This window comes from Heloderma suspectum, chromosome Z (assembly GCF_057233095.1).
Source record: "Heloderma suspectum isolate Gila_16-S chromosome Z, 16-S_ref, whole genome shotgun sequence".
NCBI lineage: Eukaryota > Metazoa > Chordata > Lepidosauria > Squamata > Helodermatidae > Heloderma > Heloderma suspectum.
Window position 1 is genome coordinate 12,988,514 of NC_139476.1, and position 21,165 is coordinate 13,009,678.

A 21,165-nucleotide genomic window follows, 5' to 3' on the forward strand; every position below is an offset into this window, starting at 1 on the left:
CAAATTCTTCCGCCGGGATTACTCTTCCATGCCCTCGCCCCCTCTCTCCCCGCCCCACCCCAAAAGGCATGACCGCTTTCCCATACCTTCAATTGCAAAGGGTTTCCCCACCGTTAGCAGCGTGCAGTCTGAATCGATGGAGACCTCATAGTCCAGCAAGGACTTGTCCATGATGAAGGCGTTCAGCTTGGGAGGATTGGTCCTGACAAAAGGGAGAGCCAAAACGTTGCTCATTTGCCACAGAGTTCATGGTGCTGGTGAGCAAATGAGAGTCAGGGCTAAACCTGAGGTGCTGAATAGCTCCAAGCTAAGGTCTCGCAAGCAAGTCTCCTTATATGCTTATTTTGGGGCAAAGAAGTTAAGATAAACATGGCCAATCTGAGTTGCCAGGGCAGTTCAAGTCTAAGGCCTTGAACTGTGGGATATGATGTAACTCAGCTCTGCTGCAGATTAACTGATCTTGATGTGTGAGATAATTAGGGTGCGAACACATAGATCTCAGCTAAGTAGAGCAAGCTGATTACAGTAAACCTTGCTAAACCTGAGCTCTTCAATCACTCGACTCTAAGTACTAGTAAAGCAGGCCTTCCTGGAGTGCAGCTCCTCTGGAAATTAGCAAAGATTAACTTTGCTAAACCTGAACTCCTGTATAGCTCAGATCTATGAAAGCAAGCAAGAAGCTGCTGCTGCATTCTCACGCCTTTGCGTTCAAGAGTGGAGGGAGGCGGTGGGCTCTCACACACCGGAGGCCTTCAAGACGAGGCTGGACAGCCACCTGTCAGGGATGCTCTGACTTGGATTCCTGCACTGAGCAGGGGGTTGGACTCGATGGTCTTGTAGGCCTCTTCCAACCCTACTCTTCTATGATTCTATGAGGTGACTTTCTCACAGGTGAAAGGGGCAGGCAGCCCCCCCAAACACAGCATACTGCCTTCTTCTCCCTCTCCCTTTTCCCAACAGTACATCTCCTATTCACATTGGCAGAATGGTTCAGGAGAACGAGGACAAATGAATATGCACAAAGAGATTGGGGAGTTGACTGTAGGAGAAGGCCACTTTTTATAATATATAAAAAGTGGCTCTGAAAAATGTTCAAAAACTTCCACGGGTGCAAAATGCAGTGGGCAGATTAATTTCTGGTGCCTGCTTTGCAGATCATATCACCGCAAGCCCTGGCTCGCACATAATGACAACCTAAAATATGGGCTGAGCATGGGTTGTTGTTGAATTGTGGGCTGTTGTTACTGTGAACCCTGCACTATGGTTTAACTATGGGTTCTGCCACCCCTTTTCTTACTCTGATACACCCAACACTCTTTTTCTTTGATACCCCCTGCTCATTTGGACACCCTCCTTCCTCTCTCTTTCTGACACTTCCTTCCCTCTTGCTTTCTCTTTGACAGCCCCTTCTCTTTCTGAAAGCCCCTTCTCTCTTGCTCTCTTTGACACCCCCTTCTCTCTTGCTGTCTTCTCTCTGACATCCCCTTCTCTCTTTCTGACACCCCCTTCTCTCTTGCTGTCTTCTCTCTCTCTGACATCCCCTTCTCTCTTTCTGACACCCCCTTCTCTCTTGCTGTCTTCTCTCTCTCTGACATCCCCTTCTCTCTTTCTGACACCCCCTTCTCTCTTGCTGTCTTCTCTCTCTCTGACATCCCCTTCTCTCTTTCTGACACCCCCTTCTCTCTTGCTGTCTTCTCTCTCTCTGACATCCCCTTCTCTCTTTCTGACACCCCCTTCTCTCTTGCTGTCTTCTCTCTCTCTGACATCCCCTTCTCTCTTTCTGACACTTCCTTCTCCCTTATTCTCTCTTTCACATCCCCTTCTCTTTCTGACACTGCCCCCCTCCCCCCACACACACTCCTAGCCTTCTTCCTCCCTGCCCAGCCTGCTTCTGGGAGGAAGACAGGTCATCCTTGCCACAGGTCTGAATTGCTTGCTTGCAGAGGGCTTCTAAAATTAGGCTGAGGACTATACAAAATTGCACTGAGCCCTGCCTGCAGCCCACAGGCCAAGAATTATCCACCCCTGCTTTTACAGCTCAAGGCCTGAACAAGAATAGGTGTGTTTGGTTTGAAGGAAATCCAGAAAAACAGCACGTCTGTTTTCAACCTCAAGATTGTCCTCAAAAAACTGAACTCCACTTACTTGAGCACCGTCACCCCAGCAGGAGTGGTGGGGACGCTGTGCCGCCTCATGTACTCATGCATGTCTGGAAAGCTTTTCTTGATGTATTCCTCGGCGCTGCTCTCCCAAACGGTGCCGAAACGGAAACCCTGGGATGGGTGATGCAGCTGTGAAAAGCAAAATCACGATCAGAGGGGACAATAATCACCTTTCAAATCAAAACAACACTGTTCTCTCCGTTAAGTTGAAAACTCTTAAAACACGTACGACACAAATCAGGGAAATGCAGGAGGTGGGGTGGGGAATCGATAAAAAGGATTTTTTTTTTAATTAAATTTTTTAATCGCCCATCTGGCCGGTCACCCGGCCACTCTGGGTGATGGACAATGGTACAATTTAAAACAGTACAATTATACTTTAAAACATTATTTTAAAATACCCTAACCCACCCCAAATGCCTGCCTGAATAACCAAGTTTGGAATTGGGGGAGGGGGGAAAAGGGGAGTGAAGGCCCATTCTCCATCACCTGCCGGTGTCCCTTAACTATTGGCTGAGCTCCTGTGATGTCACAGAATGTTTGCAAACTGCCAGAGGAGAGTCAGCAATAGAACCTTGATAACCACTAAGTGGGATCTGTAAAGGAAAATGAGAGATCTGCCGAGACAGGGGCTTTAAGAGGCAGGGCTGGCTGGGGCATGCTGGGAGTTGTAGGACTTTTTTCTGTCTAAACATGCATAGGACTGCGCTTCAATGAAGAAAAAAATGATGATTCTGGAAGGACACAACAGAAGTTGATGAAATTGTACACAGTGTGGAGAAAATGGATAGAACTTGAGGATTACGAAGTGGAACTGTTCAACAGAAGCCTGAGGACAGACGAAAGAAACTATGCCTTTGCACAACGCATCCTCAACGTATTAAACTCCCTGCCCAAGTTCTGGGAAAGGCCACTAACTTGGCATCAAACGACACTTTCTGTGAATTGCACAGCATATAGCTGCGTATAGAACTTTTTTTTTTTTTTACCTGAAGAGTAAGTGCATGTGGGTCCAATTCTGATTGGGACCACTACACACCAGAAGGGAAGGTTTAATCCTTCCCTCTTCACCCCCACCCCGCAAAAAAATTCTTCCCCTGCCACAAAGGGGGGTGTTAAAAAAATGAAAAATGCCTCCACAGACACCGAGAGAGACATTTCTTCTTTTTCTTTTTTAACCCCCATGCAGACAGTGGGATTTCAACGGGGGAAAGGTGGGGATGGGATTAACGTTTAATCCTCACCTTCCGGTGCGAAGTGGTCCTGACCCGAATCACACACACTTACTCTAGAGTAAAACACACACACACACCTCGGCTACATACTATGTAATTCGTGTAATGTGTTCTTTGACCCTTAGATGGCTTTACAGGTCTATGAACAGCTACGTGTCATGTTGGCTGCAAGGAGCCTGCTCATTAAGAGAAAGGTTCACACAACATGCTAACCCACACTCAGAGGTTGAGTGTGGGTTGTTCTTGAACCATGGGTTGTTTGTTGAACCGTGGATTACAGTATTGTCTGAACCAGGACATTTTCCACAGGGTGGCTTGGTAACCATGCAGTTTATATTTCTCAAACAAACCACCTTGAGAACCACCTTGAGAGTGTGTTGTTGTTGGTTGCTCAGGATGGTTAACAAGCCACACCGCATGGTTAACAAACTACCCTGTGGAAAATGTCCTCGGTCGGACAACATGCTAACCCATGGTTCAACGACAACCCACACCCAACCACTGAGTGTGGGTTAGCATGTTAACATCAGAACCTCAGAAGAGCCCTGCTGGGTCAGACCCAGGGTCCGTCTAGTCCAGCAGTCTGTTCACACAATGGCCAACCAGCTGTTGCTGGGAGACCCACAAGCAGGACATGAGAGCAACAGCACCCTCCCGCCCATGTTCCCCAGCAACTGGTGTACACAGGCAGACTGCCTCTGGTACTGGAGGTACCACATAGCCAGCAGGATTGGTAGCCAGTGAAAGTCTTCTCCTCCAGGAATTTGTCCAACCCCCTTCTAAAGCCATCCAAGTTGGTGGCTATCACATGTTCTGGAAGCGAATTCCAACGTTTAAATATGTGCTGTGTGAAGACGTCCTTCTTTTTATCTGCCTTGAATCTCCCACCAATCAGCTTCATGGGATGACCCCATTGGGTTCTAGTATTAGGAGGGAAAAAAATGTCTCCCTATCCACTTTCTCCACACCAGGCATAATTTTGCACACCTCTATCCCGTCTCCCCTTACTTGCCTTTTTTCCAAGCTAAACAATCCCAGATGTTGTAACTTTCCCTCATAGGGGAGTTGCTCCAGCCCCTTGATCATTTTAGTTGCCCCTTTCTGCACTTTTTCCAGCTCTACAATAGCTTTTTTGGGGTGCGGTGTTGTGTGAACTCAGACAATGTCTACCTCTGAATATCTGGATGCCGGGGGGAAAACAACAAGGGTGCCGCAAGCAGAGGAGGGTGGCCCTGGGTGTGGGCTTCCTGTTCGTTTCCTGCTGGGCCGCAGTAGGGAAAAAGGCCGGCCACTGGGAAACTGGGAAGGACAGTCCAAAGGGGGGGGGGGGGCAAAGGCCATTTGGAGGAAAGAAAGAAGACAGAGAAGGCAGTGGAGCTGAGAAGTGATGGATGAAAAAAGGAGATCGCACATAATAATAAATCAAAATCACTAAAGAAACAAAGGAATTCAGTAATTATAAATCTTAGTCTATACCTGATATGCTACAATAAAACAGCCTATGTAAGAGCTCTAATGGAAGTAAAAATACAAGCTATACAACCTATTAAAGGAGAGTGTGACAGTGTATGTCATTTTGTGTGTAAGTTTGCATTAATCAGAAAAAAAATAGGCAACTGTACTTGGCTGGAACTCTATCAAAAGTTGGAAGTGCTTCAACCTAGGAAACGAACAGAAACCATGATTTTAAAAAGAGGGGAAGATGATGGTGGAAAGGGAGGCAAGGCGAAGGAGAGACCAGGACCAGAAACGTCTGGTGCTGTCCTGACCTTGGGGTCGTGAATGCCGGAGAGCTCCTCAAAGGTTTTTTCGCCCACCATCACAGCGGCCAGGTTGGCTGTGTAGCTGGAGAGGACGAGGAGGCAGAAGATTGCCCAGAGGTTCATGAGGAAGCGTCCGGTCCAGCATTTTGGCGTCTTACTGGAGACAGTGCGGCCGAAGAGGATGGCATAGCAGAGGTTGAGCGCCGAGGAGTAGGAGAAGATCTTCATGCGGTTGCGGCCATGGGGGGTCATCCCGTAAGGGCTTTTCCACTCATACAAGGTGAGGAAGAGGGCTGTCAGGTGCAGGGCCACGAAGATGCCCACCCACATGGTCCAGTGGAGGGGCCACATGAAGGCCCCGATGGGCGAAGCGGTGTCCCGGATCCGCACCAGGATGCCCAAGCTGGTGGAGAAGAAGGGGCTGGTGAAGTCAATGACTTGGCTCCGTGCCGAGTTGATGCTGAAGGAGGTCACTGCCATGTGGGCTGTGCCACTCAGGAGGTCCCCCACCAGCCCAGTCCAGCGCCCGCTCTTCCAGGCCCCGTACTTCCCGTCCCCCACGATGTAGAGGTCGAAGTCAAAGGGCAGGTCCTCAGCCAGCTTTTCCAGAAGGTCAATGCAGTAGCCGTAGCAACACTTCCGGTACTCGGCGGGCACCGAGCCATTCTCGGAGTTCAGCTCCTCGAAGAGGGTGTCCAGCACAACCGAGTCGTTGGTGTGGGGGTCCAAGCACAGCTGCCCTGCTGGGCAGTTTCCTTCTTCGTCTACCTGCACAGACCACAGAGGACTAGATGCTTTATACCGGAGAGGGAGAGGCAGAAAAGCAACTACAGCAGGGGTGCACAACCTGCAGGCTGCATGCGGCCCCCGAAGGCCTTACCTGTGCCCTCCTGCTCACCACTCCCACTGAATTCCCCACCATGTTTCCTCATAGAGATCGCTGCAATGTGTGTGTAATGTGTGTGTGTGCCTGTGTGTGTGTGGCCCCCAAGTCCCAGTATCACATGTGATACTGGTCTACAGGGAACCTTTTGAGAAACCGCTTAAAAGCAGAACGAGTATCGCATGAAATGGCTAAGAGTGTGAAGTCAGAAATGCTGTTTATAACCTAGAGATGTCGGAAGAATCCATTTTGGGGTGGGGGGCAGAGCTCAACAAACTTTTGTTGGCTCGGCCCCCTGTACCTTGGTCCATTTTCTGCTAACCGGCCTGACTCGGTCTGCAACAAGTCAAGCCAGTTAGCGGATTTTCTGTATTTTTTAATGTGAGCAAATTTCGGCCGCAATGCACGCAAATCTCCATTTGCGCATTCCAGCCACAACGTGTGCAAATCTCTATTTGCATATTTCAGCTGCAATTTGTGCTAACCTCTATTTGCACATTTCAGGCACAATATGTGCAAATCTCTATTTCCACAAACTGAAGCCTGACCAAGCCCCACCCCCACCCCCCCGCAAAAAGTCCCTGGAGTTTGAGGAAAACCCGCAGCTCGGCTCACGGCAAGCCAAGTCAAGCAGGCACTGGAACTCCATCGAGTCCAGAAAGGGCCGGATTTCCAAACAATGAACATATTTAGTATAACCCAGAACAACCTGTGTATATTCTAATATTCCTTTGTATAATTATACTGATTTTCTGTAAGCTGGCTTGCGTACCTTTTTGCAAAAAGATGGGGTCTAAATCAATATGAACAACAACAATGCAGACTTGTATTTTTAATTAATTGGTTGCTAATGTGTAGTTTGTTATACTCTTGATGCTCATGAAGTGAATCTTGTCAAGGAACTGCACTGAAATCTGTTGTCTGGGGATCTTTACTGGGACTATAAAGGTTTACAGCTAATTACTGGAATTACTGCCATAAAAGGTTTTACTGAGACTTGGGCTTTTCCATTAGGAAGTCAGGTTCCAACAATGCTTTAGATCAGGCGTGGGCAGTTCGTGGCCCTCCAGATGTTGCTGGACTACAACTCCCATCAACCCTTGCCAGCATAGCCAATGGTGAGCAACAATGGGAATTGCAGTCCAACAACATCTGGAAGGCCATAAGTTGCCTGTTTTAGATTGTCGATATCTTTGGTTTACTTTTCAAAAACCACTTCGACTATACTTTGCAAACAGAAAAGCGGAGCACAGAAGGAATGAATAATAGTTTGAACAGTTTGAAACTGTTTGAAACCCATTGATTTCATTAGGCGGCAGAAACTTGTCCTGAATTATTATTTATTAAGGGCACAATCCTATGCATGTTTAGACAGAAAAAAGTCCTACAACTCCCAGCACTGCTGAGAGCTGTAGGATTTTTTTTGTCTAAACATCCACAGAATTGTGCCTTAAAAGAATTTATAAACCACACTAAATCCTTACGGATACCAGGGCAATGTACAGGTGGTTATTTTTATTGTTTCTAAAGGAAGAACAAGCTTTATCGGGACTGATGGTTAAAAGAGAGAAAATGTACAACAGAGAAAAAGGAAAAGTAACAACTGAAACGGAAGTGAGAACTAGTGTGGTGTGGAGGTTAGAGTGTTGGACAGGGACTCTGGAGATCCGAGTTCTAGTCCCCACTTGGCCATGAAGCTCACTGAGTGACTCTGGGCCAGTCACAAACTCTCAGCTTACCCTACCTCACAGGGTTGTTAAGAGAATAAAATGGAGAGGAGGAGAATCATGTAAACTGCCTTGGGTTCCTTGCAAGAGTAAAAAAGGTGGGATACAAATGTAATTAAAAAAATATAAGTGTGGTGTTGGATGGTGGCTTGCTCTGGAAATTATTTTTAATAATTTTGTCATTGCTTTACTGTTTTACTTAAAAAATACTTTAGTGCTTTTGTCTACAGACTGTCCTCTAAGCATTTTTTGTTAAAAGGCAGTATATAAATATTGGAAAAAAAGAGAGAGAGAGAGAGCGAGAGAGAGAAACCTGAGATGACATCAGGGGTTACAATCTGGCCCTCCGAGGTTTACCAGGAGGCCCCTTTCCCCTAGCTCTGCCCCCATTTCCCTCCAACCACCAATCATCTGCTGTTTCCCCAGCTTTTCTGTGGATTTTCCCATTCTGAAAAGTTTGCGATGCCTCGCCTAAGATTTAATTGCTGCAGTAAAAGCTTTAAACTCAAGAATTTGGGTATTTTTGGCCTCACCCTGTGTTTGCTTTTGGCCTCGCCAACCCCTGGAATGCAGCCCCCCAAAAGCTTCTCCAGAATAGGGGTCCAACATCCAGGGATTGCATACTAATCTACAGGCCCTGGAAAATATATATATATATATATACACACACACACACACACACACACACATACATTCCTTTCTGCTCGGGTAGCGTCCAGGCCCCGACGCTTCTACGCACCTCCCGTGTGAAGACGAAAGGGTGTTCCACCAAAGTGACCACTCGCAGCTTCATGCGGGAGAAGGCCCCGCCCTCGGCCTGGTTCTTCCTCTGGAGGTGCTGTGGCCACATCCCCTCTTCTACCTCCATCTCACCCCCGCTCCAGCTGCCCACAGTCACCCACGTGGGCTGGCCCACCGAGTCCCGCAACAGGCTCCAGACTTTATAGTGGCGCTCTGTGTGGATGTGGGACGTGTTCCGTACGTGGACCTCGCCCGTCTGGCCGTGGAAGGACGTGTTGGCTAAAAACCTGGAGGAGTGGGGCAGGGGGAGAGAGAAGAAAGCAAGAGTCTGGAATTCCGAGTCAGTTGCGCTCCATTTTGTCATGCGCCTGCGGAACCCCTTGCCACAAGTTCAGAACATCAGAACAGCCCTGCTGGACCAGACCCAGGGTCCATCTCGTCCAGCATTGTGTTCACACAGTGTCCAACCAACTGCCCACAGGAAACCTTCGCCTCCATGAATTTGTCCAATCCCCTTTTAAAGCCATCCAAAGCACTGGCCTTCACTACATCTGTGGAAGTGAATTCCATAGTTTAACTCTGTGCTGCATGACGAAGTCCTTCCTTTTATGTGTCCCAAATCTCCTGCTAATCAGCTCCCTGGATAACCCTACTGGATTGTTGTATTAGGAGGGAGAAAAATGTTCCTCTATCCACTTTCTCCACACCAGGCATAATTTTGCACACCTCTATCCCATCTCCCCTTACTTTCCTTTTTTCCAAGCCAAACAATCCCAGCTGTTGTAACCTTCCCTCATAGGGGAGTTGCTCCAGCCCCTAGATCATTTTAGTTGGCCTTTTCTGCACTTTTTCCAGCTCTACATTATCGTTTTTTAGGTGTGGTGACCAGAACTGGACACGGTATTCCAAGTGTGGTCGCGCCATAGATTTATATAAGGGCAGTAGGATATTGGCAGGTTTATTCTCAATCCCTTTCTAAGTTATGCCTACGGTGGAGTTTGCTTTTTTCACAGCTGTGAAAACGTTGTGGCAGTAGCCACAACTATTCTTGTACCTTTAATCCTAAAACTATTAGATATGGAATTTTAAATGTTTTCAGCCATGGTTGCTCTTGGCTCAGAATGCAAGGTCTAATTTAAAATGGCCTTGCAAGTCAACGCTGACTTGGCAGAGATGCTGCTGACCTCTTGCAAAGTGCATCTTGTGAGCAGCTGAACTCCAGCAGGGCTGGCTCAGAGATGGAGGTCAAGGTGCCCACATGTTGATTTCTAAACTGAGTGCCAAGGCAATGCTTGTGTGCAAGGAGAAAAATTAAGTAATCCAAGAACATGCTCCCATGACTGCCAGAGGACAACACCTCCCCGCCCCCCAACCTGGCAGAGGAGGAGGCTGCCTGATGTCTCTTAGTGGGAGTCACTGCTCTGGCAATACCAACTGCTGCATTAGAAGGGTTCCTCGCTCTGCCATGTTTTTTCATTGGGAGGGACAGGCTCAGCCAATTTGCCCTGTAAACAGATTTCCCACATAAATTATCTGCCCTAAGAGGAGGGTACCTGTTCTGTCTCTGGGATCACCTGCTTCCACTCATCTTCACTGGAGGTCTTGTTTCTGTCCCAAGCTAAATTTCAGCATTCAATCACTCACAATGCAGAGATACAATAGTAGGATTACCTGCCCGTGGAAGAAGTTTCTTGTGCATCTCTGGACGAGTCACTGCTCTGGGACTTCTTCCACATCAGCCTCTGCTGGGGAGGTGGGTAATTCTGCCCACTCCCTGAATCAGTTGAGCTTGGGCCATTCAACCGCTCCCAATGCAGACACATTGCAGAATGACCTGGCTTCAGAGGAGGCTGCCCATTGCACCCCTGAATGAGCCCTGGGCTTACCCCTCCTTCCAATCAGCCTCTACAGGAGCCCTGTTTCTGCTCAGGGCTAGATCTGAGCATTAAATATGAAACAGGTGAAGCTACTTTTCAGAGGAGTCTGTTCACTGTGTCTCTGTGTGACTCACCACTCTGGGCCTGCCTCCTTCCAACCAGCCTCTGCCGCATCTCTGTGCCAGTTGGATCACTCAGTTTCTCCTAACGCAGAGACACATCACAGCTACCAGCCACCAAGGGCACCTGCCTTTTGCATCTCTGCTTGAGTCCCTGCTCAGGGCTTGCCTCTGCATCGGGTGCCATGAGGTTACCCAGTCCCTCACAATGCAGAGCAAAGGCAGAATTCCCTACCACAGAGGAGGCCACCCATTGTACGTCTGCATGAGTCCCCGCTCAGGGCCTTCCAAGCACACAGGGAAATCGCTACTCCAATGCATCCTAAAAATAAACCCTTTTTAATGGATGTGTGCCACAGCAGTCGGAAACCCGTGGACCGTGGCGGCAAGAGCTTACTCACTGGGAGAGGTAGCGCCCCGAGGACTCAGATCCAACAACGTGTTTGTCATTACAGTTCACCATGTTCTGGATGAGGGCGAGATCGGGCCGGAGGTGCACAGCACGGGCAATGGCGCGTGCCACCAGTTCGACCGCGTCCTGGATGAACTGATCCAGACTGGGCCGGTCGATCTCCCCATAGGCCAAGAGACCCAGGGGCAGCCCCTCCGTCTGCAGCTCATCCACGTTTTGGGGCTCCCCCAAGACCCAGTGGAATTCCTGGGTCACCCCCAGCTCTTTCGCTGTCTGGAAGACCAGCTGGGAGAGGCGGGCGTTGCAACCGAAAAGCAAAGCCGGGCCAGGCAGCTCCCGGTATTCCTCCAAGTGCCGCTGGAGGTGGCGTGCAGCTTCTGGCTCGTCCAGGAAGCTCACGTCCACCACGGCTGTCCTCTCAAGGTCCATGTGGCTGGTCCACAGGTCCACGAAGCCAGGGACGTCCCAAGCCCGGCACAGAATCAGGGTGACGTCATTCCATTTGTTGGAGTGGAAGATCTTGGCCAGCAGATCCAGGAGGGTGTCAAAATCGTTGCTCCGGTCCACGTGCAGGTGGAAGGGATTCTACAGGTGAGGGAAAGAGGAGAGCAGGAAGAAGTGAAAATGTAACAGAAGTCAGCCAACCCTACTGTATTTCAACCATGATCTTGACAAGGAAGGCAAGTGGTGTTTATTTCATGCTTTGAGCACTGGAAAAGCCACAGAGAGTGATATTGGGAAGAGAATTCATCTTGGTAGAAATCTTGGCTTTCATTTAAAACACAGTCTTCTAGTCCTCATGATTGCAAAGAAATTTATAAGAATTAGATTAAAGAAATCTTAGTCAATAAATGGCAAGGGTTTTAGATAACTGGTCGAGTAATCAGAACTGACTAATTACATCAAGGGAAGTAAATTATCGGCTAACTTCACCCAAAATGGTTGTAAAGAAAATACATATATTCCTTGTTCCTGGATGATACACAAATCTTAAAAGAGGCATTCCACTTGCTCTCACACGCAGGAGAGAAAGTCTCTACTGAAAAGAGGTATTCCTTCTTCTTTCTCACACAAGAGGAAAGGCCTCTTCTGCAACAAACCTCTCCCTCTCCTCTTTTGCTCAGGAGGGAAGACCTCTTCTGAAATGTTGCATTCCCTCTTCTGAATGATGCATTCTCTTTTCTTTCCTGCACAGGGTCGCGAAGACCCGTGGACTTGCCAGGTATGCTGTCTCCCGGGAGGACGGATTAGAGACGTGACTAAAGGGTTGCCTGCACTCATAAAGCCCACTGACAGGTATCCCTTTCTTCTCATCCATGTGGGAACAAATGATACTGCCAAGCGGAGCTACGAAGAGATCACATCAGACTTTTAAAGCTTTGGGAAGGAAACTCAAGAACTTTGGGGCCCAGATAGTTTTCTCATCCATCCTTCCGGTAGTTAGAAGAGGGATAGAAAGGGAACGAAAAATACTCCGGGTGAATGACAGGCTACGAAGGTGGTGCCGACGAGAGAGATTTGGATTCTGGGACCACGGGCTATACTTCCTGGAAGATGGGCTGTTGGCAAGGGACAGGTTGCACCTCACAAGGGCTGGGAAGAATGTGTTTGGTCACAGCATGAAGAACTTCATCAGGAGGGCTTTGAACTGAATCCTATGGGGAAGGGAGATGTAATGTTGGGGATAACAATGGACGTAGGCGCATGCATTGCAACGGAGAGAACAGCTCTGATAGCGCCCAATAATAGTCTTCAGACACATGTAGGAAGAAAGCCAGACTATGAAGCACATGGTCTTCGATGTCTATATACTAATGCCCAGAGTATGGGAAACAAACAGAACGAACTTGAACTCTTAATGCAGGAGGGAAATTATGACTTGATAGGTATAACTGAGACTTGGTGGGATGACTCTCATGACTGGAATACAGCAACTGAAGGATACAACTTGTTCAAAAAGAACAGAAGGAACAGAAAGGGAGGTGGGGTTGCACTGTATGTGAAAAATACATATCTCTGCACAGAAATACAGGAGGAGGAGCTTGGTAGCCCCATTGAGAGCATCTGGGTTGAAATAAATGGAGCAAAGAAGAAAAGGAACCTGGTGGTCAGAGTCTCTACTGGCCACCTAACCAAGGAGAAGACGAGGATGAAACTTTTGAAAACCAAATAACCAATGTTTTAAGGAAGCATGATGTAGTAGTAATGGGGGACTTCAATTTCCCCGATATTTATTGGGAGACAAATTCTGCAAAACATGGCCCCTCCAGGAAATTCCTGACTTGTGTGTCCAATAACTTCCTCCTACAGAAAGTAGAGGAAGGAACTAGAGGATCGACTATCCTTGACTTGATCCTAATCAAAAGAGATGACTTAGTGGATAAAGTAGCAGTTACAGGAACTCTGGGGGAAAGCGACCATGTTGCACTTCAGTTCTTGGTTCTAAGGGAAGCAAAAGCCGAGTGTAGTCAAACGCGTACCCTGGATTTTAGGAAAGCTGATTTTCATAAACTCAGAACAATGATCAGTAAGGTCCCATGGCAAGCGACGCTAACGAGAAAAGGAGTCCAAGATGGGTGGGAGCTTTTAAAAAAGGAAATTCTCAAGGCACAATTACAAACATTTCCAACAAGAAGAAAAAGTGGAAGACAACAGAAGAAGCCAATGTGGCTTCACAAAAAGCTTAGAGATGACCTGAAAACAAAAAAGGAGACATATAGGAGGTGGAAAGAAGGCCAAGCAACAAAGGAAGAGTACAGGCAGGTAGCACAGAATTGCAGGGATGGCGTCAGGAAGGCTAAAGCTGAGAACGAGCTGAGGTTAGTGAGGGATGCTAAAAGCAACAAAAAGGCTTTCTTCAGCTACGTGCATAGTAAAAGGCAGAGGAAAGAAATGGTGGTTCAGCTATTAAATAAGGATGGCAAAACGATAACAGATGACAAATAAAAGGCAGAGGTGCTCAATTCCTACTTTGGCTCAGTCTTCTCCCAAAAGAGGGTCTATGACTCCCCTGGCAAAGGCGAAGTACAGGCTGAAGGGGCAGGATTGCAGCTTGAGATCGATAGGCATATGGTCAAGGAACACCAAATTACTTTGAATGAGTTCAAATCTCCAGGGCCAGATGAACTGCATCCTAGAGTAATAAAGGAGCTGGCAGAAGAACTCTCAGAACCGCTGTCTATTCTCTTTGAGAAATCATGGAGGATGGGGGAAGTGCCAGATGACTGGGGGAGGGCTAATGTTGTGCCTATCTTCAAAAAGGGTAAAAAGGAGGAACCTGGGAACTACAGACCAGTCAGTCTGACATCAATCCCTGGATCCCTGCTCAATTCTGGAGCAGATGATAAAGCAATCCATCTGCAAGCACCTTGAAAACAATGCAGTGATTCCTCGAAGCCAACATGGATTTATCAAGAACAAGTCCTGCCAGATGAAAATGATCTAATTTTTTGATCAAGTCACCTCCCTTGTAGACTGTGGGAATGCTGTAGACATCATATACCTCGACTTCAGCAAATCTTTCGGCAAAGTGCCCAATGGTATCCTGATGAGCAAACTAGCTCAAAGTGGGCTAGATGAAACAACAATCCGGTGGATCCACAGTTGGCTACAGAATCGGACTCAAAGGGTGCTTATCCATGGGACCTTCTCAACCTGGGGAGAGGTAACGAGTGGGGTACCGCAGGGCTCAGTCCTGGGCCCAGTGCTCTTCCACAGTTTTATTAATGACTTGGATGAAGAGGTGCAGGGAATGCTGATCACATTTGCAGATGACACAAAATTGGGCAGGATAGCTAATACTCTGGAGGGCAGAAACACAATTCAAAGTGATCTTGATAGACTGGAGCGCTGGGCAGAAAACAACAGAATGACATTTAATAGGGATAAATGCCACGTTCTGCACCTAGGAAGACAAAACCAAATGCACAGTTACAAGATGGGGGATACGTGGCTCAACAACACTACAAGCAAGAAGGATCTTGGAATTGTTGTTGATCACAAACTGAATATGAGCCAACAATGTGATATGGCTGCAAAAAAGGCAAATGCTCTTTTGGGCTGCATTCATAGAAGCATAGCTTCCAAATCCCGGGAAGTCCTAGTTCCCCTCTACTCAGCACTGGTTAGGCCTCATCTGGAGTACGGTGTCCAGTTCTGAGCACCACATTTTAAGAAGGATGCAGACAAACTGGGGAGGGTTCAGAGGAGGGCAACAAAGATGATCAGGGGACTGGAAACAAAGCCCTATGAAGGGAGATTGAAAGAACTCGGCATGTTTAGCCTTGAGAAGAGAAGACTGAGGGGAGACAGGTTAGCGCTCTTCAAGTACTTGAAAGGTTGTCCCAGAGAGGAAGGCCAGCATCTCTTCTTGATCATCCCAGAGTGCAGGACACGGAAGAATGGGCTCAAGTGACAGCAAGCCAGATTCCGGCTGAACATCAGGAGAAACTTCCCAACTGTTAGAGCAATACGACAATGGAACCAATTACCTAGGGAGGTGGTGGGCTCTCCCACACTGGAGGCCTTCAAGACGAGGCTGGACAGCCACCTGCCAGGGATGCTCTGACTTGGATTCCTGCATTGAGCAGGGGGTTGGACTCGATGGCCTTGTAGGCCCCTTCCAACCCTACTATTCTATGATTCTATGATACTATGACAGCAGGGGATGCTTCTTCTGAAATGATGCATTCCCTCTTCTGAAAAGAGGCATCCTCTCTTCTTTCTTGCACGGCACTTGTCATCTTCCCCCCCCCCTTTATTTTAGTGAATGGTTGTATTAAAATCATTTAAACCAGGGATAAGGAGCCTGAGGCAAACAGCATTATGCTCAGAAGCACTCTTGACTTACTGCTTAACAAGTCTCCAGGCCTAACACTGCATGGTTTATGGGGCAGAGCCCCTGCTGCTATCCCCTATCCCTCTCAACCCCTTGGCTACTGCTGGGGAACTCTGAGGAGCTCGCTCTGGAAAAAATGGGTGGGTATCACATAGGACTGGGGTGTTGAACCTCTTTTGGCCCAAGAGGTGAATTCCATTTCAGAGAAGATCTTGGGGGCACATTCCAGTGGTGGGTAGAGCCAAAGGGGCAGTGTCAAAACAGCAAAAATACCAGCCTATTTTAGCTTAAAGTTCTTCATGCCAGAAATGAAGCCATTTCAACCTTTCAGAATAGGAAAGAGAAGGCATTTAAACCTTTTAGGGTGGGGGAAAAACGGCACAATGGGAAACTACCAGGTCAGGGGAAATGGGGTGGGGACAGAAGAAGGGGGCATGGCCATTTGGATTCCAGGCAGGCCAGTTTTGGCCCACAGGCCTGACGTTGTGCACCCTAACAAAATATTAAGTGGAGTAAAGAGTGAGGTGACCACTAGAGGTCACCTGTGGCAAAGCTGAAACACAACTGCACAAGAAATGAAAGAGATCAGAAGGGGAGAACTTGGGGGGTTCTTGGGGAGGGGAAATGCAACCCGACTCCAATCCCCACCCCCTAAAAAGTGGCTGAGAAAAGCCGAAGAAGGGGGAGGTCTTTCGGAACCATCACGACAGGCAACAGAATCCTGAACCAGATGGATCTTTCATCAGCAAGGCTCTTCTTAGGATGGTCTCTCAACGGGAACCAGTCATGGCACTCCGTGACGCCAACATGGGTGAGGACTGACAGGTAAAAGAGTGGCACCAAAAGATTCTTGGCGCATGTGGATTTGAAGGAGAATGGAGAGGAGGGCCATCGTGTGGCCGTTGCCCTGGGAGTGAGGTTCAAGGTAGGAGGAGCGGAAGGCGTCGTTTAGAAGAAGGATCGATTGGATCCCCGGCAGAACGCTTTGCACAGTGCCTGTCAACTTCGCCTAGCCGCCGTTTAAGTTTCCCACAATGCCTCAGAGTGACACAGTGTAGGGAATTAAAATGGCAGCTAGATGCAGCGACCCACCGCTGTTCAAACCACTGCTACCACCAGGTACGCACACCGGGCCCGCCGACAGAGGAGGGGAACCACCAGGTCACCCTGTACTAAGTGCCCCCTCAAACCTGACGCCAGCCTTGAGAGGGACAAGTGGACGTCCTCCATTCTGTTGCTTTGTGGCAGGGGTCCAGAAACTCAGGGCCAGGGACCAAATCCAGCCCTCTCGGAGTTCCAATCCAGGTCCCCAGACGTCTCTGCCCCCTTTCCATACTGTTGGTTTCCTGGCTTTTGTTCAGTTTTTCCCCATTCTAAAAAGCTGAAAAGCCTCTCCTAAAGCCTGGTTACCGGCAGTAAGAACCTGAAGCTACAATAGGCCGGTATTTTTGTTGCTACCCCTTTTGCCTTTGTCCCCACCCCTTTTTGCCTTTCCGCACTGCCCCCCCAATGCAGAAAGAAGTTCTGCACCCCTGCTCAGTGGTTCTGAAACTTTGAGCATTTCACTCTTTCTTCATTCTAATTTAACTAGGACACAATATCAAATTAATTCTGGAACTGGAACGTGCATAGGCTACCACAGTTTGTGCCCCCTTCCATCCATCTGCATCTTTTCCCCTTCTCTGCATCATCAAGGGGCATGTACACATGGATAAAATACGACAAACCCCCCCCCCCCCCATTCATACACTGTTGACCCAATATTTCTTTTGCACAGTGTTCTACCCATGCACTGCAAGCACAGGTCAAACACAGCACAAAACGAGCACGAAGTCAGAGTCCATACATCTGGATGTGCAGTCACATCGAGAGAGCCTTTGTGTGATGTCTTATCAATGGACATGTGCACATGAGTGACGCAGAGGGATAGGAAAGGTACAAACGAACCGAGAGGTGTGGCAAATTTGTGCATGTTTAAAATCCAGAAATTAAAAACAACAACAATGGAAACTTTGGAAAGCAGGCAATTTGGAACTGCGACTTCCAGGGGGAAATTCGGAAGAGGAGCATTTCAGGGATATCCCGTGGTGTTTATAGTTTTGATAGCTGAGGTGGGAAAGATGGAATCAAAGAGTTGGGAGGAACCCCAAAGTCCAACTCCCTGCCAACGCAGGAAATCCACAACATCCCTAATAGGTGGTGCAAACTTATCCATCTACAAACTCCGACAAATGACAGTCCACCCCCTGCTAAAGAAGCCTACCCCAGGGTCAAGCGGCTTGCACCATCAGGATGTTCTATAAAGTTTAGTTGAAATCTCCTTTCTTGCCATTTGAACCTGCGTCCTACAGATTTGCTCCATCGTCTCTGTCTGTGACAGCCATTCGGATATCTGAAGATGGCTACCATACAGCCACGTACTCTCTTCTCCAGGGTTCATAGAACAGTAGGAGGAAGGAGCCCACTAGACCATCGAGTCCAACCCTCAATTATCAAACCCAAATGCCTTCAGCCTTTTTCGTACACAGTGGTGTTGCAGAGTCAGGGTTTGCAGGGACGCTGCAGCACTGGCACTTTTTCCTTAGCAGGGATACCGATGTCACCCGCCACCCCGCCTTCCAGACTTCCCTGTTCCCTCTCAGCTCAGCTACAATCCTCACCGTAGCTGGGGGGAAGTGGATTTCCCCAGCAACAACAGATTGTTCCCAGCTGTATGTTGCTTTGCAGGTTGACTGAACCTCTTTCAGCCAAAGGGCCAAATTCCATTTCAGAGAAGCTCTCAGGGGCCGCACTCCAGGCGTGGGTGGGGCCAAAGGCAAAGGGGGCATGGTCAAAACACCAGGATATTTTTGCTTAAAGCTCTTACTGCCAGTAGCTCAGTCTTAAAGGGCAGGATTCTCCGTCTTTTAGAATTGGGGTGGCACAAAAGCCAGGGAACCAGCAATCGGTGGTTGGGGGAAAGGCGGTGGGGCCAGGAGGAGGGGAGCTCTGGCAGGCTGAATTGGGGGTCCCAGCGGGTTGGAGGTTCTGTATCCCTGCTGTAACGCAAAGTATTTGGGGGTAGCTTGGTCCTGAATGCGCAGTTAAGACCCATTAACTTGACTAAAGACCTGCTGTTGGTGGTGATAGAACAGAACAGAATCATAGGGTTGGAAGGGGCCCTCAAGGCCATCGAGTCCAACCCCCTGCTCAATGCAGGAAGCCTGATTCCCAGGCAGCCTCCCATCCAAGGACCAACCAGGGCTGACCCTGCTTAGCTTCTGAGATCAGCCAAGATCAGGCACATCCAGCCCTTTGCTATGCAATCAATGAAAATTTCAAGAACTGGTTTGTTGATCTGGATCAACACAACCGCCTGCAGTTCTGGACTTTCCTTGGGGCTATGGCTATAGGGTATGTCATGATGAGCACCTGCACTTTAAAACTGACCACTCCACCACTGCTCATAGGACTTGGTCTCCGGTCCCTCACTATCTTTGCTGCCCTCCTCTGGATGCATCCCAGTTTGTCAAGACCCTTCTTAAACTGCGGTGCCCAGAACTGGACATAGGAATCTGGAGTGGGGGTTTCTGACCAGTACTGAACAGAGCAGGCAAAGGGGATCAAATGGGAAAGAAGGGCAGAAAATTGGAAGGGGGGGTAGTCACCGACCTTTTAAAGATAACTTTAGGGTTGGGTCTGCTGATGCATTTGGGACTGGGGGCTCACCGATCCTTCTTCCCCAGAGGGATATAGAGCCTCGACTTTCTAAAGACATGTCTGGAAACTTCTGGAAGAGATCTGACTGCCTGGTTTGCTGCCATGCCATTATACTAGCCTGTCCAGAGACAGGATGCAGAAATACAACACAATAAAAACCTTCTGTCCGAGTTCAACCATCATTTACAGCTTTCAATGTGAGGCAGAAGGAAACGTTTTTTAAAAAAACTGCCCAGACAGCACTTCCAAAGTTAGCAAAAATATAACTTGAATTCTTGGTCCTTATACAGAGGAGTCATTGACACCACTCCAAGGGAAGGGCAGTGGGAGAGAGATTTGTGGTCCAGCTGCTGAAGAAAAGAATCACCTTGCTGGATCCAGTCAATTTGGTCCAGAATTCTGTCTCTCCAGTAATGAACTGAGGGACAACAACTCACTAACAGGGCTTGTTTGCCCTTGAAAAAAAGTAAAACAACTAGCAATCTCGTAGCTAGAATTCGGCACGCACTCAGTATGGGCGTTCTAGCCAGCCACCTCCTCCTCAATATTCCATTCCATTTCCATTTCCTCTCTCTTGGCCCCACATCGGTTGACTGTTTCTCTTTTCCAACTGACAGTTAACATTCCATGGCTACCGAGAAGACCCATTCCTTGAGACTTTTCATTCCTACGGTTGCCCCCTTAGTCTTTAAAAAAAAAACATTTGTTGTACTGCAAAGCATGCCAAAACCTCCCTCTTGTTCTGCAGTGGGCCTATTTTTGCTCCTATCCCATTGGCACTCACCACCTGGGTTGGCTATTAGCGGGAGTCACTGACCCATCCATCAAGAAATTGCTCAATCCTTTTGTCAAAGCCAACTGACCTAAAAGCATCAACACAGCAAAATTAAAAATGTGACTGATTTGGCCTTTCAGAACCCCCACTTTCCTGTCTTGGCTTATAGGTTGTTAGGAAACACATCCTCCCTTCCATGGCCAGATGGGCTAACCAACTGTATGTGCTTGCCTCTCCATGGTGCAACCATCAGCACACTTTGCAGCAGCAAATTCCACTCTGGGCTTATTGGACGAGTCTCTTGCTCTCTGGGCCTCAGTTTTCCTGTCTGCAAAATGGGGGCGACAGTCCCGCCGACTGCAACTCACAGTGCCTCCAAAGCACTTTGATGTCCACAAAGCACTTTGCAAACGAGAAAAGCATAAGGCTGAGACGCTTCCCAGCATTTGGCTTAATCTGTTAAGAAACCTAAACTGTGGGCTAGGAGAAAACTACTGGTGTGCACTGCAAGAAATGCATTAATTAGATGATTAAAGGCTCGTCTCCAAGAGCCCTCCAGGAGAGGAGGCTGCCTACTGTCCCTCTGGTTGAATCCCTGTTCTGGTGTTAGCTCCGTTGGAGGGTGGCTGGATCATTCCGTCACTCCCAGTGCAGACACACAACGCTACATGCACTCAGAAGATTCTGCCAGATGAGAAGTCAGGCCCAGGGCAGTTTTAATCTAGCAGACACACATGGGGTGGGGGAAGGCAGGCTATAGGGGAACCTTTTATTCTGCCCAGGGTCACATTTCCTTGGGGGGAATCTATGGTGGTGGTGGTGGGGAAATGTTATTAATGGGCAAATCTGTAGCAGTGATGGGAAGGACAGAGCCAAAAGTGGGTGAGGCCACAGACTTCTCTGTTTCTCTTCTCCGCCCCCATTTCCTTGCTATC

General features: G+C 48.3%; 1 protein-coding gene across 1 annotated transcript in view; it reads right to left on the minus strand.

Moving 5' to 3' along the window:
- GRIN3B (glutamate ionotropic receptor NMDA type subunit 3B) overlaps positions 1 to 21,165 on the minus strand; it is a 42,224-nt gene that overhangs the window by 10,069 nt on the left and 10,990 nt on the right. The window contains exons 2-6 of the mRNA XM_084826169.1: positions 10,909 to 11,504; positions 8,510 to 8,798; positions 5,167 to 5,928; positions 2,146 to 2,291; positions 87 to 202 (exon numbers count right to left, since the gene is read on the minus strand). Coding sequence (XP_084682295.1) covers positions 87 to 202; positions 2,146 to 2,291; positions 5,167 to 5,928; positions 8,510 to 8,798; positions 10,909 to 11,504 — 1,909 coding nt within the window. The remainder of the gene's footprint in view (positions 1 to 86; positions 203 to 2,145; positions 2,292 to 5,166; positions 5,929 to 8,509; positions 8,799 to 10,908; positions 11,505 to 21,165) is intronic.